The 14,211-nt window shown below is 38.4% G+C and overlaps 1 protein-coding gene across 1 annotated transcript in view; it reads left to right on the top strand.

Annotated features, from left to right (window-relative positions):
- The window catches only part of LOC141947541 (uncharacterized), a 131,243-nt gene that overhangs the window by 64,503 nt on the left and 52,529 nt on the right, over positions 1 to 14,211 (top strand). Inside the window, exons 4-5 of the mRNA XM_074878710.1 lie at positions 1,719 to 1,874; positions 11,253 to 11,377. Coding sequence (XP_074734811.1) covers positions 1,719 to 1,874; positions 11,253 to 11,377 — 281 coding nt within the window. The remainder of the gene's footprint in view (positions 1 to 1,718; positions 1,875 to 11,252; positions 11,378 to 14,211) is intronic.

The following is a 14,211-nucleotide window of genomic DNA, read 5'->3' as shown; positions in this document are numbered from 1 at the left end:
GCATATACATAGTTTCTTGTCCACTGAGGTGGCTGTGAATACAAATTTGGCAACAAAAGTCAGGCAGCCCTTTAGCTGTGCTTGAAATACTTGTGAAACCAAAACACACACAGCAAAGGAATATTGCCAAGCCAACCTTTAAAAAAGTTATATATATATTTTTTTTGAATACTCTCTTTTTTTTTTTTTGAAAACCCCCTTAGAAGACTAAATTTCATTGCTAACTCTTTTGAAGGTTAAGATTTCCCACTTAATCAACCGATAAAAATTTCTGCCCAAAAGCTACAGTGATCTTAATCACTCAATAAGTTTTCATATATAAGGATGTAAGCCTCATCATATTGCATCAGACCAAGGTGTTTTCTATCTCAAAATCCTGTGTCTGGTATTAATTAGTAACAGATACTGTAAAAACAAAACCAAAACAGGGCAAGCATGGAGTGAGTAGGAAAGAGGACAATCCTCCAAGTTTGACACTTGGAGGATTTTCTGTTTCTGAAGAGTGGTCTCCCTTTCACCTTTCTTTAGTCTGCTGTGCCTTTGATATTACCGACACCTACACCAATATCTGTACTGTAGTCTCTTCTTGTATAAGGAGCCTGTACTGCTTTGATGGTGAATATTTTTATTATTCTCAGTGTTGTCTCTCTGTCTAGCTCACTTATTAAAAAACTCACCCTGTTCTGTAGTGCTGTTAATTTACAAGGTGCTTTACAAACATAGATAAGAGCCATCCAAGGCTCTACTCTAAATAAGACGAGACAAATGCAAGATGAAACACTTGAAGGCTGTTCAGGAAAGTGAGGGCATGGAAATGACTTATGCAAAGAGGAGAGGGGTTTTGTGAAGTGGGGTTACTGAGACAGGGTTTTAGGCAGGCCAGAGAGTAAATCTGGCAGTGGAGGAAACTGGTCAGGTGCAAGGAGTAGTGGAGCTAAGATGTGAATGGAGGAGCAAGGAAAGGAGAGGAAGGGAAAAATAAACTCAGAGAAATAGGGGACAGTGGACTGTGGGGAAAGGCACTTGAGAGGAAAACAATAGGGTAGAATCTTTATCACAGGTTTCTTTAAAATGGTCTGGGAGGGAACTCAGGAAATCCACATAGCTGGTGAGTGTTTTGGCGTTTGGGTTTTTTTGACAAAACTTGACTATCTATGACAGCTTTTCAGCCTACCTTGTTAATCTTAGCCTACCTGCAATGTTAGACATAGCAAGCAGTGCTTACGTGTTGTTATGTTAGAAAGTTTCCCTACTTTTTAAAGATAAAAATACTTTAAGATACTTATTTAAAATAACTCTCCCTTGCATTAAGTATTATCCTGTCCATTGTGTCCATTTATGAAGGGAAAGAATTAAATATAAAACCTAATGTGAGACAGGAAACCAAAGGAAGGAGGTGTGTGCTCTGTCTCTGCATGTCGTCTTATCTAATCCATCTAATTGACTACTCCAATCTCCTTTTTTCCCCATGGCTTTGTAAGGGCCACAGAAGATAGACTGAAAAATTGACATGTTATGATGAACTAATCTTTATTATTAAGAATAGGACAAACTCAGGGAATAAGCCAGATCCTACAAGATGCTTTGCCCCTTTGTCTTCCTGGGATTTAAACTGGCATGCAAGAGATTCAGTATCTTGTAGGGCTGTACGAACTCACTTTTTCTTTATGCACTGATGTTTTGTTTTGCTCTTCATCACTTATCTGTGCAATTATTAGGCCAGCACCAAGTCAAGCAGGGGACATGTGAAGTTGTGGCAGTGCATCGTTGCTGCAATAAGAACCGGATTGAAGAACGATCGCAAACAGTCAAGTGTTCCTGCTTCCCAGGGCAGGTGGCTGGTACAACAAGGGCTCAGCCCTCATGCGTGGAAGGTAAGCAGTCTCCCGCTCACTCATGGTTCATTAAGATTGTTTGAGAAGTTTAGTCTCCTTGATTGCTTGACTTCCCACTGCCTCAAAAGCATAATCCTTCCTTTTGTTAATTTTGGAAACATCTCTGTGCATTGATAGTAATGAGTCTGTGCATAAATCTGGGTGTAATTAATCCTCTTAATATATGTACTCGTCCATTTCGTGTCTGTGCCAGTGAAACTTCTTAATTTTTTCGCATAAGAATTCTCCTTTAAAACTAGTCTGAAAACAGCAAAAGCCAAGAAATTCAAGCTTATGATATTAACTCTTCCAGTTGTCTTTAGACTTAATAGCTTGGCTAAAAATTCACTGGATAATAAATGCCATAATAATAATAAAATGCCCTAAGACTGGGCATGCAGAGAGTGCTGGGACATCTGATTTTGAGAACTGTTCTCTTCATGAATGTTTCACCATTTTATGTGCCTAATGGACTCTTATGCTGGGCACCAGTGCTACAATGATGCCCCATGTCTATTCAGTTTTGTGTGTTGTAACCTCTAACACATTAGAGTTTGGAGAGCAGAGCAAGCATACTGCTGCACAGGACACAGTGTCTGAGTTAGGGCACCTACCTGATGAAGGAAAAATATGGTACAGTTGTCTTAGTCCATCACCTTCCTGGCTAGATGTTGAAATCCTCACAGAGCTCAACGTTGCCAGCTTTATGCTTTTAACAGTATAACTCGTTTGAAATTAAATGGATTGTATACACTAAAGCTAAAATCTTACCTTGACTGTAATGTTGACCAGGCATTCTGAGCCTATATAAAACTCACATTCTTGAGGTTCACTCTGCAGCTCACCCCCACCGTTTTCCACTCTGATTTACCAGCAGTTCAGAAACTGTGGGTTACCCTTCTTCCTGTTCCACCAGCAGAGTTTATTTCCTGGAGAGGCAGCTGCTCTTGTTGTTAACTTAGTTAAAATTCACTCCAAGACAGATTTTTTTTTTTTTTTAGAAAAAGTTAAAAGTTACCAGATTCCCCATTTCATTAATTCATAAACAAGACCCTACTCTTTTCATTCTTTTTCACACAAAATTGCAACCATTTCAAGTTAAATAGATTAAAAATTGGATTTTGAAGCTTTTTTTATAACAGAGATATTTAGTTTTAAACATAAAACTAAATACATGCGACGTATGATTTTTTTAACCTATTATCTCTTTTGAGAACTCTTTATTTAAGATGCCTTGTAATTCAGAAACACAGTCAACTTTAACTGTGCAATTTGTTAAGTAGCTTTCTCGTCAAATCAGAAATACCTTCTGTATTTTTAGGTGACACAGCAAACAGCAGAAATACTTTTACATACATAATAAAAGTCAGGTATTGTTTTAAACCCGCTTAAGGATTGCAAAGGTGACACTGTTGTTCTATGATAGAAAGATATAAATGCACAATACCATAGAAGCTTAATTCAGTCAATCCAAATAGTTGCTGAAAGATTTTAGTAGCTGTTTTTCTTCAAGTATAGTTGAAATTAAATACGACAAAATATTCTGAATGTAAGATTTTGGTTTCTAAAGTGGAAGCCTTTGATTCCCCCTCACCCCTTAGGGTAATGCTTTAGCATGCTTCGCTTATTTTTGCAAGCATCTGGGACTACAGTCAGTGTTATTCAGTTGCTGTAGCATGGAAACTCTAACTATCTTTCCTTAGCCTCAGGATTAGATGTGTTTTCTCCCACTCTACATATATCCTTCAGTAGGCTTCTACACTGTGGAAGCCAAAAACAGTTTGTCTTGAATTTGCATATTTCAGTCTGATACATTTAATTTTCTTTTCCAGCACTTTTGTACTGAATGCAGGGCTGTTTAATTTGCCTATATTTTGCCCTGAGCTTAAAGGGAAGGAATGCCCAAAGCACAGAGTTACTTTTCTAACCAAAAGAGAAGATTTTATAGAGCATTTGGCTTGTAGTAGTCTTTTAAAGTATTTTCTTTGAACTTCAGACCTTATCCCATAGTAGTTATCATTTACATTAGGGCAGCGATTGTCTCTGTGCTGTTGATCATGCATGGCATGCCCGTGGTGGCTGGTACCTCTAGTTCCTACCTCAGATCATAGAATATTTCAAGTTGGAAGGGGAACCCATAAGGATTATCAAATCCAGCTCCCTGCTCCTTGCAGGACTACCTAAAACTAAATCATATGACAGAGCATCGTCCAGACGCTCCTTGAACTCTGACAGGCTTGGTGCCATGACTACTTCCCTGGGGAGCCTGTGCAAGTGACTGACCACCCTCAAATTACTGATGTGATAAGCTGTGTTTGGACAAAATAAGAAAACAATGTAGTTCTCATTCATTGAGTGTGTGTCCAGAAATTACCATCCACTTGTGTCAGACTACACATTTTTAGTCATACACAGACTGATGATTTTGCTTATTGGAATTCTCAGTAAAAGTAGCTTAGTGCTTAGTAGTTTTTACAGCAGATACAATTAAGTAAGTTATATTTGGATTTAGAAAATAAGTTCTGTTTGGATTTTAGCCTCTTTAAACACACTCAGAAGGAAAATAACTCTGTCCAAATCATGCTGGAAAACAACAGTAAATAGGATGAAATCAGTCTCTTGTGTCAACATTGCCTGTGAACTTTTCAGGGTTTGTGTGTTTCAGCTGTCTTGGGCAGCACTAAAAAGACCATTGGACAGAGTAAATGGGATCTTATTTCTTGTTCTATGCAGAGTAGCAGCCTTTATAAAGCTATTGGAATGTAATATTTTCCTTTCTTGACTAAATAAATGAATAGTTACATAATTAAATAATTATAATTAATTTTGTCGGTATCTGCATGATGATTTTACAGAAGGCTGCTGCTTCCTACTATTTTAAAATGAAGGTCTGATTTCTCTTTTAGTGTTAACAACCCAGGAAACAATGAGTCGATTCTAGCTTTCCTTTAGGCCAGGCAAGCATATCACTGGTCATAGATTGTAGATGCTCCATGAGAAATCAAGACTACTGCAAGAAATAGATTGTCACAGAATATGGAAGATTGCAAAGGTCTGGGACTTTAGCAAAGTCTAGACAGAATGTATTTACCATTCTGTTCTGGACTTGAACTTGATATTTGAATAGCTTTCTGCTATAACCCATGGGGATTATTTTTTTTTTAAACTAAAAATTAAAAAAATGAAATTAAAGTAACCCTTTCTCATTTGAAATTTACACATCTGGTTTTAGTAGTTTACAGGTTTTTAATTTAGTTGGGTATTTTTCCTTAGATTCCTCAGTCTTGCAGCATATGGGTTCCTGACCTAGATCCCACTGGGTTCCTGTGACAGCTTGTTTGTTAATTTGGGTGGGGGTAGAGCCTAGTTGTTAGACAGAGCTCCTTGTTAATGAGTATTGGGCATTGTGCCCTTTTGTATATATAGGCCATGAGATAGCCTTATAAAGCCCATCATCATGTTTTTCAGGATACAGACATAGGCCAGCTGGATATTTACATTTTGAGATAGGTTGACAGATGCTAAAGAATTTTACACAAGGTCAGATTTAAAGCAATGATTTATTGGAGCAACACTGTATGGTTAAGGCTAAGCTCTGCTCAAAGAGGTAGTGAATATGTGTACCAATATTCACAGCTACCAAAATTTCAGGAAGGCCCCCTATTTTGCCACGTCGGAATGGATGTTTACATAATTACATTCAGGCATACACCTATACATACTAGTGACATTTTTTTCATGATATGTGCTAAGGAGGAAACTAAGTACTCGTGTTACAGAAAGAAATTATAGATATCCAGGTGAGTTCCAAGAAAAAGATGTTGAAGTGTGCAGAAGGGAAAGTAAAATCTAGTTAAATCTTGCAAATACATAAAGTGAAAGTCTTAAGTGCCTTGATTGCTACAAATCTGTCCTTTTCCATGTTGTGCAGTAATACTGTGTTGTGGGGCCTAACTGACATTTGTAGAGTGCTTTGCATTTCTACAGTGTCTTTCATCTTGGAAACTTTAAATATTGGTAGTAGAAGTCAAAGTACTTCATTTAAAAAGAAGGATATGAAGGTGAAAATCAATGTTTGTTATAGACTGAGATCTTTCTAGCATTTTTACAAGCACAGTAAAATCACTCGTCATAGCCTAGATGAGAGTACAGGGTAAGAAGTCTTTGGGTCAGGATATTTTTTTATCCTTTGCCCATGATAACACACTTACTTAGATAATTGATTTTGGATGCATCCAACAAGAATCTCTGTCATTTGTGTATTTGAACTTAGTTGTGAAAGCTATTGACAAGCATTGGCAAACAAAAAAACCCAAGACTCGTTCTTCTGTACCCGTGTACGTCTTATTTTCCTGGGGATTATTTGAGCTTCCAAGCACAGGCCCATCTGATACTTTGAGAAATGTTGCTGTAAATAAAGTGAGCCACTAAATTCAGAAAAAAGCAGAACATATGAAAGAAAGCATTTAAATATGCAGAGAGGACATACCACACAGCCTGTATACCCTGCCTTGAGTTGTAGCTACACCACTTGATTGCAGCTATAGAAAATTTCGCTTAGGTCAACCCGTTCTTCTGTTAATGACTAAATTGCATTTAAAGTAGTCATGAGATTTTGTTTATACCCATCTTCTTTATGGAAATAAACATCCTTGAGTAAGTACCTCCAGCTTGTCTAACAGCTACTGCCAAGAAGATAAAACATTAATAACTTTTGTCTGTAGAGTAGCTATCTTAGCTAAGTGTGTTAAATGCCCCTAAGTAAATCATCACTAGCCAAATCATCTTCCATCCAGGCAATTCTATTAGTACGAGAATTTCTGAGGAGGGAGCACTCAGACTGGAAAAGCTGTGAATGAGACTAAAGAATTGTTTAAGATTTTTTTGTAGGGCCAAAGAGCTGCAATGAAGAAAAAAGACAATTTTGGCTGAAAGCCCATCTGGGTTACAGACTGAAGGGAAGAGAGCATACAGAAACAAGAAAACAAAAAATCAATACATAAGAAATAGATAAAAGAAGAAATAGCTGAGATTTCCCTCCCACTGTTTTTGAATGGATTTCAGAATACTTGAGAATTCAAAAGGATGCTAATGATGTGTCAGTATTCAAAGGATAAAAGGAAACATACAGTAGAATGAATCATGTACTGAAAATTTATATGGAAGAAAGCTTAATCCAGTGGAGTAGGAAAGACATCTGTATTTGTCCAGACTAAGGACAGTAAGAATTTGCTCGTTCAAGTAGAACACACAGAAATCCTTAAAAAAAAAAAAGTTGGCCCATAATGCGTGGAATATTGACATTGTTAATTCTGAGGCAGATCAGTATCACAGTTCTTTTTGTAAGCAACAGAATGGAGAGGTGCTTTCTAACTTACTGTTAACTAGAAAAGATGCTAACCAACATCTACTGGGATTAAACTTTTTTATTTCTATTTTAATTCTGACCCTGGGTAGTTTAGAGTCCTAAGAAGCTGGTTAATAGATCTCTGGTCAGTTGTAATTAAAAATGTATTTCAGAATACCTGGGGTATTCTGGAAGAGCACTAGTATTCTGTCAATTCTGCCAATATCCATGGTCTGGATACCTGGGGACAACTGAGACTGATCTCAGTCCTGTGCGAGTAACTGAGAAGCTGATATGGTATCCAATTAGCAAGGAATTCCTCGAGTACAGATCACAAGAATTTATGTGGCTTTCTGAAAAAAGATTTGCCAGACACAACTGATTTCATTTTCTGAGGAGTTTTCAAAACTAATAGAGATAGTTTCTAGGTTTAATACATGTAAGCCCAGGCTTTCCAGTTTACCCTGGAAGATAATGTATAATTTATTCAACTAAATATTTGGTTCCTAAATACATTTGAGAATTTAAGTCTTCTTTTTTCTAAGCTATTTAATTTTGAACCATATGCCATTGTGTGCACTGCTCAGTGTCAGTTACCTACCATACCTCAAAAACACATCTCTCCCCAGAGTCATCAGTAGGAAGTGGTAGTCAAATGGCACATACCTACCAGGATTTCACAGTGCTTAGCTCTACACCTGACACTCTGCAACATTTTCAGCGGTGACCCGAAAGCAAATATAGAATCTCTCCTGACAAAAACATGTATGGGTTTCATCCGGTGGGGCAAAGGAGTAATTAATGACAAGCCCAAGGCAGTCACATGGCATAGTCAGGAAGTCGAAGCTGTTTGAAATAAATGCATTAATAAAGACAAATGCATTGTGGTGTGAAACTAGAGAAGTTCGATCAGCCCAGTTTATCAGGCAGAAGATTGAAAAGTTACTGGATTGCAGCATGTTTAGTACCTTCACAGGGAGAGAATGATGATTGTTAACAGGTGGTGTAATGTAGAAGAAGAAAGCACAACAGAAGAGGTGGGAAGAGGAAGAAAACTAAGGCTGTGTGTTCCATGCTGAGATTGTTTAACTGTCAGAAAAAAATGACAATGGGAGAAGCTTCTTTCTTCACCTGTTCCAGATTGGCTTGGAAGACACTGTGTAGTCAAACACAACTGGGGACACAACACAATGAATTGCGTGAGGCAGGATGAGATGATGTATTGACACCTTTTGTCTTTACTCCCTATGAACCTACTGTTTCCATGGAGTCACGTTATCTAGGGAGTGATGTCAGGAGAAGACTTATTTCTGGCAGGATTTCTGGCTGATTTCCAGCAAATCAGCTTGCTAATGTCAAACTAAAGTCGTCGCCTCTCCTTTCATGAGGGTGGCTGTGTATGAGAGTGACATAGCTGCTCTCATTTCTTAGAAGAGTCATCTCTTGAAACCTCAATCTGAAAAGAAGTGGGAGCCTTTACATCCCCCAGTGGGTTGCAGAGTTACAGGGACAACAACAGTTAAAGAACTCTGGCTATGAAGATGACCCTAAGGCTCTGATGGAGAATGTTAATGGACTAGTCTCAGGGATGTGTTTGACACAAACAGCTACAGCCGGTTAGGTCATATAGATCAGCAGAGTGGACATTACAACTACAAAGAAATTGGACATAAAATGGATGTAAGAATTAGCGGATTGCTACAGCAAAGAATTGAGAATTTGCTGGAAGCTAATGGAATGAGATCTGTATTAAGTATTTCAGAGTGTTGCCATACCTCTGAGGAGAGTTATCTGCACGGAATAGAAATCAGTCAACAGAAGGGTAGGAGTCATTTCCTATGAAAGTGTCTAAACAAGAGATGAATAGAAGGTGAAATATGCAGTCTATTGAAGAGCTTGTGGATCTTTTTAGAGTTACAGACTGACTCAGCAATGTTTCCCATTCACATCTATGACTGTTTTAATGGAAGATGGTACTGGAGATGATGGGCCAGTTTCACTATCATCAGTTCCACATGGACCAGGAAGTTGCATGGGCACAATTGGTCAAGAATGCTGTGTGAACCCACTTCTCTGCTGCACTTTTGGCTGGTCAACTAATGCTTGTTGTTTTAATCAGGTGTTAGGAGCAGGTTGATGAAGGATGTGTAGATAAAACAAACCTGCTATGTTTGGTGCATTTTCTGTGGTCTCAAAACATATTGCACCCAAACCAATATAAAAAAGGTTAGATCTAAGGAGTTATCAGAGTAACCGAGGCACAAGGAATTTTAGGTGCCTTCAGGAGACAGGTGAGTGAGAAGTGGTTTTCAAGGTCTGAAGTTGAACTGATGTTTTTAGGGCAGCACTAAATATATGAGACCATGTTCACGCGTCAGAGTGCAGGCAAAGCCTCGGCATGCCACCTCATCCACACTCACAACAGCGCTGTACAGAGCTGCATAATGCGGTAGCCAGGCCTCCCAGGAGGACTCACTGGCTTTGAAGCAGAGCTCTGAAGACACAGCTAGCTTGCTACCTGGATCTCCTACTTGCTCAGGGACCTCTGCACATGCCCCCAGTCTTCTTGAATCTGGCTTTCTAGACTTGCTCATGTTTACCTGAAATAAATGTGATATAGAAATTGAAACAAAATTTAAAAGTAGCAGAGATACAATAGATAAAATAGATAACTGGACCATATGTCTGGAGTGGAAATGATCGCTCACCTCCTAGGAAGTACAGTTAAGTTTCACCCATTTTGTCAATAATCAATCAGCATCAGTGCAAATGATCTAAGCTCCAAATGACTAGTGAAGGGAATCATGCATTTATATTATAATTTTATGAGATTGAAAGAAGAGTTTATAAAAGCCAAACTGGTGTTCCAGAAGTATATTTTTCATAGTGTTTTTCACATAAGCTTAGCGCAAAAGTGCAAAACAAAAGTAATTGAATGAACATTTCAGCAATATTCTGATGTCAGCTTGCCTGCTTGTCGCCCTAATTTGAAGGTTGCAGAAGTACAAATCTACCTTAAAATTAAAAGCAAAAAAAGTGCTTTACAAGAAGTAGACTAAATTATTTTTGTTCATCGCTTTTGGATGTGGTATCTTTTAAAGCATGCAATTCAATATTTTGTGCACATAATAGCGTAATGCAGACTAACTAAATCAACATTTTAAGCCATATTTTATTTTTAAATCCAATTTAGATTATGTAAGATTGTAAGCTGATATATTTCATAAGATTCTTCTGGGTTTTGATGAATCCCATGAACAATGCAAAACTGAGAAATGGATGCAGATCTTTAGCTGTTTGTACAAGAGTATATCTGTTGTTAACAGCAGTGTTATAAATTAATGACTACGCTTCTAAAAATAACAAGCAAGGTCTTATTAATGGAAATTGGCTTAAGGGTAGAAAATTAATACATTTGCACAGTTAAGGTGTACTACTGTAGTCTTCCAAAACATACTGCAAAACTGGCAGTGTAACTGCAAGCAGATTTTTAGTTAATAATCTAATGCTTTTCAGTGGTTTCCACATTCTTATCTGCGCTATTTGCTGACAGACCTCACATGCTTATGTCTCTGTGCAATTTTATTTTCTCACCCAGTGAAGAGAGAAACTGGCATTTCTTCGTCCAGTCTTGCATATGCATATCCAGGTTAAACAAGAAGCCTTAGTTTCATTCCACCTTACATGCTTCAGCCAAGTACCTGCTGTAAATGAAGGAGGCAAGTCATCTTTGTAGTCAGTGGAGATGGACAGAACTTCCAGAGGTTAATTCAAATGCTGGACTGTGTCTCTGGCGGTGCTTGCCTGTCTTCACCATTTGCATATGGCATTTACCTTTCTGTGTGCTGGTGACGTTTTCTACCCACATTTCTAGCTCAAATACTATCAGTGTGATTAGCTGTTAAAACAATAACTTGGTTCTACCTTTTGAAATCAAACAATTGAACTTTGCATGGACAACCTCCCTACTAAACCCAACAGTAATAAAAAAATGATTGCATTCTGTTTCTCTTTCCTATTTCTTTTTCTAGCTTCCATTGTCCTACAGAAGTGGTGGTGTCATATGAACCCCTGTTTGGATGGAGAGGACTGTAAAGTACTACCAGACTATTCAGGTTGGTCTTGCAGCAGTGGAAATAAAGTCAAAACCACAAAGGCAAGTACAGAGATCGCCTATATTTAAAGGTGGCAGTCTGCTGATAGCACTTGCTTATTCCATTGCATCTGCGGGTGTGAGCACCAGTACTGGACTCCTCAATGTTTTGAAAGTGGTGATTAATGCACTTGTTCTCAGAGAGGGAAATGTTTGGTCAGAACTGTCCCTTCAGTGCCAGCCTAGTTAAGTTATTGGATGCTGGAGTCAAACTGAAGAAGGCCCTGCTTCAGTCTCTAGTGAGCGAAAGAAACTAGTCCGTTGTGACCGGTGCTCGAGTGATAACCATGTACCAGGATCAATTCTTCAATTTTTCAGACTGAGTACATGGATCCAAGGTCTTTATCACTGTCACCTAAAGTTAGATTCCTGTGCTACTGGAAAGCCCTTTTAGCTTTTGAAAGAAGTAGCCTGCATTGGGAGTTGTTGAGAATCTGCACTGATGTCAGTGGGAACTGTGGGACACTGAGCATCACTGGAAATCAGACTGGTTCAGATAATTTCTAATTACAGGCCATCCTGTAGACGGCCTGATTTTAAAAATAAAACTTTGCTATGCCATCCTATTTTTTAATGGCCAGCAGAGAGAAAATGTCATGTCCTCTGTCTGCTTAACAATCTAAAATGAGTTCAGTGCATTGAAGTTCAACAAGTCTTAGCAAACTGCATATCTAAATATATCATAAAGCAGGAGTCTTTAGCAGGCAATAGCAAGGAAAGACATATGCTTAGCTTTTCCCTTTACAGCCTCTTCTAGTTGGGAATGAATGTGGTTGATTAGGTTACAGTCTGAGTTAATAAGCAAATACTGACACCAAATATTGTTTAATAATGGCCACTCCAAGGAGTGAAAACTATACTAATTTCTGGATGAAAGAGAGAAAATTAGATGCTTTGGGCAGCTGTGGTGTGATATCGGTGGTCTAAAGTCCAGCTACAGACACTGCACAGTGGCAGGCTTGCTGGAAAAATCTGATCAAACCAACCAGTCTGAAAAACCCTATTCCTGTTTTTAAGGTCAGAAGAATTGTTGCAAGTTTATCAAATTATTTATCAAATGCCAAAAATGTAGTCTATAGTGTGCCTAGGTCCTACTGTCCTCCTGTGATGGGTACTACACCTGAAAGTTGACCTGCACACCCTAGAATCAGTATGAGTAACTGGCAGTCAGTTATTAAGATGTGGATTACCCTCAGCCTTTAAATTTTTTCACAGGCACTGACTTTTAACTACTCATATATGATAAGGGATAGTGTAGCATCACACTGAAGGGTGAGACTGGCTTAGTAGGAGTTCTAGATATTGGATAAAACAACTTCCTCTCTGGATATACCAGAAGAGAGCTGGCAATTTATACCAGAAGGACCTTATTGGAAAAGAGTAAGCTGGGGTTAAATATCCTTGATGCCTTCAATAGATACTAGAGGGATAAAGGGTAGAAGAAAGAACTTTGTGTTGGCATTGATGACTCAAGGCCTGAGGTGTCAAGACCTCATTCATGCAGTTGTCTCTTCCTTCCTATGAACAGTTGCCTTTTAGTTCACTGAGGTCAACTGACCACATGAGTCATGTAGCCTGTGTTCATGACTCTTGCTCTTAAACAGTGAAAAGAGGCAGCCTGAGGCAGTGAGGGTTTACTAATAGAGGGGCAAATTTGGCATGGATCATTTATTTTATTATCCATGACAAATATTGCAACCAGCAAACTACAGAATGCGGTGATGCATACTGATGAGTTTAGGGATGTCTTTGTAAAGCTAGAATGGGACAAATCATCTGGCCTGCAATTAGACCTGTGCAAATTCATCAACTCCAGTGAGTTTGTGTGGGTCTAACGGAGGGCAGGGTGTAGCAATATGAGTGCAAATGTTTCATTAAACTCTTCCTCTACCTTGCTGGAATGTGGAACAATGCACTTTGCATTGATTTTTTTTATTACCATAAGATATTTATTTGAGAGGTATTTAATTGAAAGGATAACCAAACAACTGGCCCTTGCGCTTAGGTGTGAATCATTCTACTGTATTACTGACATAAAACCTGTTCATTTTCCTTGTATTGTTTTGTTTTTCTTTCACTACCCTGTGTTGGTTTAGATTTGAGCATATTAAGGTAGGATTGTATTTTCTTGTGCATGTGGTTAGCAACAGTATAAGGGAGATCCTGATTCTGACAGGGGTCTTGGAGTGTGGCAACAATATAAATGTAGATATGAATAACGAAGTTAGTGGTTAAACGTTACATTGAAATGGCACAAGAGAGTCTTAACCTTTAACTAGCGATTTGCCATGTTAGAGAAGGGAACAGGCAGATTTCCTTAAAGGGCAGAACCCTCAAAAAGGTGTCTCAGTCCCTCCCTTTTTAATTACTCTTTGCTAGAAATTCTTCCATTGTTTGCTGTATATGTTTTATGTATGGATACTTCAGGGAAATAATTACTTTCATGTTTTTAAGTACTTTGGTTTTGACCCATGAAAGCTTTTCCTCTGCTTTTACCTGTGGTGTTAGTAAGTGAACCCTGAAGAGTTACTTTTGGAGGCTGAGATTTAACATAGCTGTATCCTCAGTAGTAGTGGCATTTCTAAAAGCTGAGGACTTGTCATACTATCATCAAGTTGTTGTACTCCTGTAGTTAGCTTTTAGTATTGTACCTTGTGAGAATCAGTCTGAAATCATGAAGTTTTTCTTTGTTCGTCCAAGTAAGAAAGGACACAATTCAAGGTTTTGTGGCTGGGATTCATTGTGTTCAGTTGCAGGCATGTTTCTATCCATGCTGAATTGTTTAGAATTCTCCAAAGTTGTGTGGGGAGAAATGAGGGATCTCATGATGGACTGTG

Source organism: Strix uralensis, chromosome 10, assembly GCF_047716275.1.
Source record: "Strix uralensis isolate ZFMK-TIS-50842 chromosome 10, bStrUra1, whole genome shotgun sequence".
NCBI lineage: Eukaryota > Metazoa > Chordata > Aves > Strigiformes > Strigidae > Strix > Strix uralensis.
This window is presented reverse-complemented; position numbering and strand designations above follow the sequence as displayed.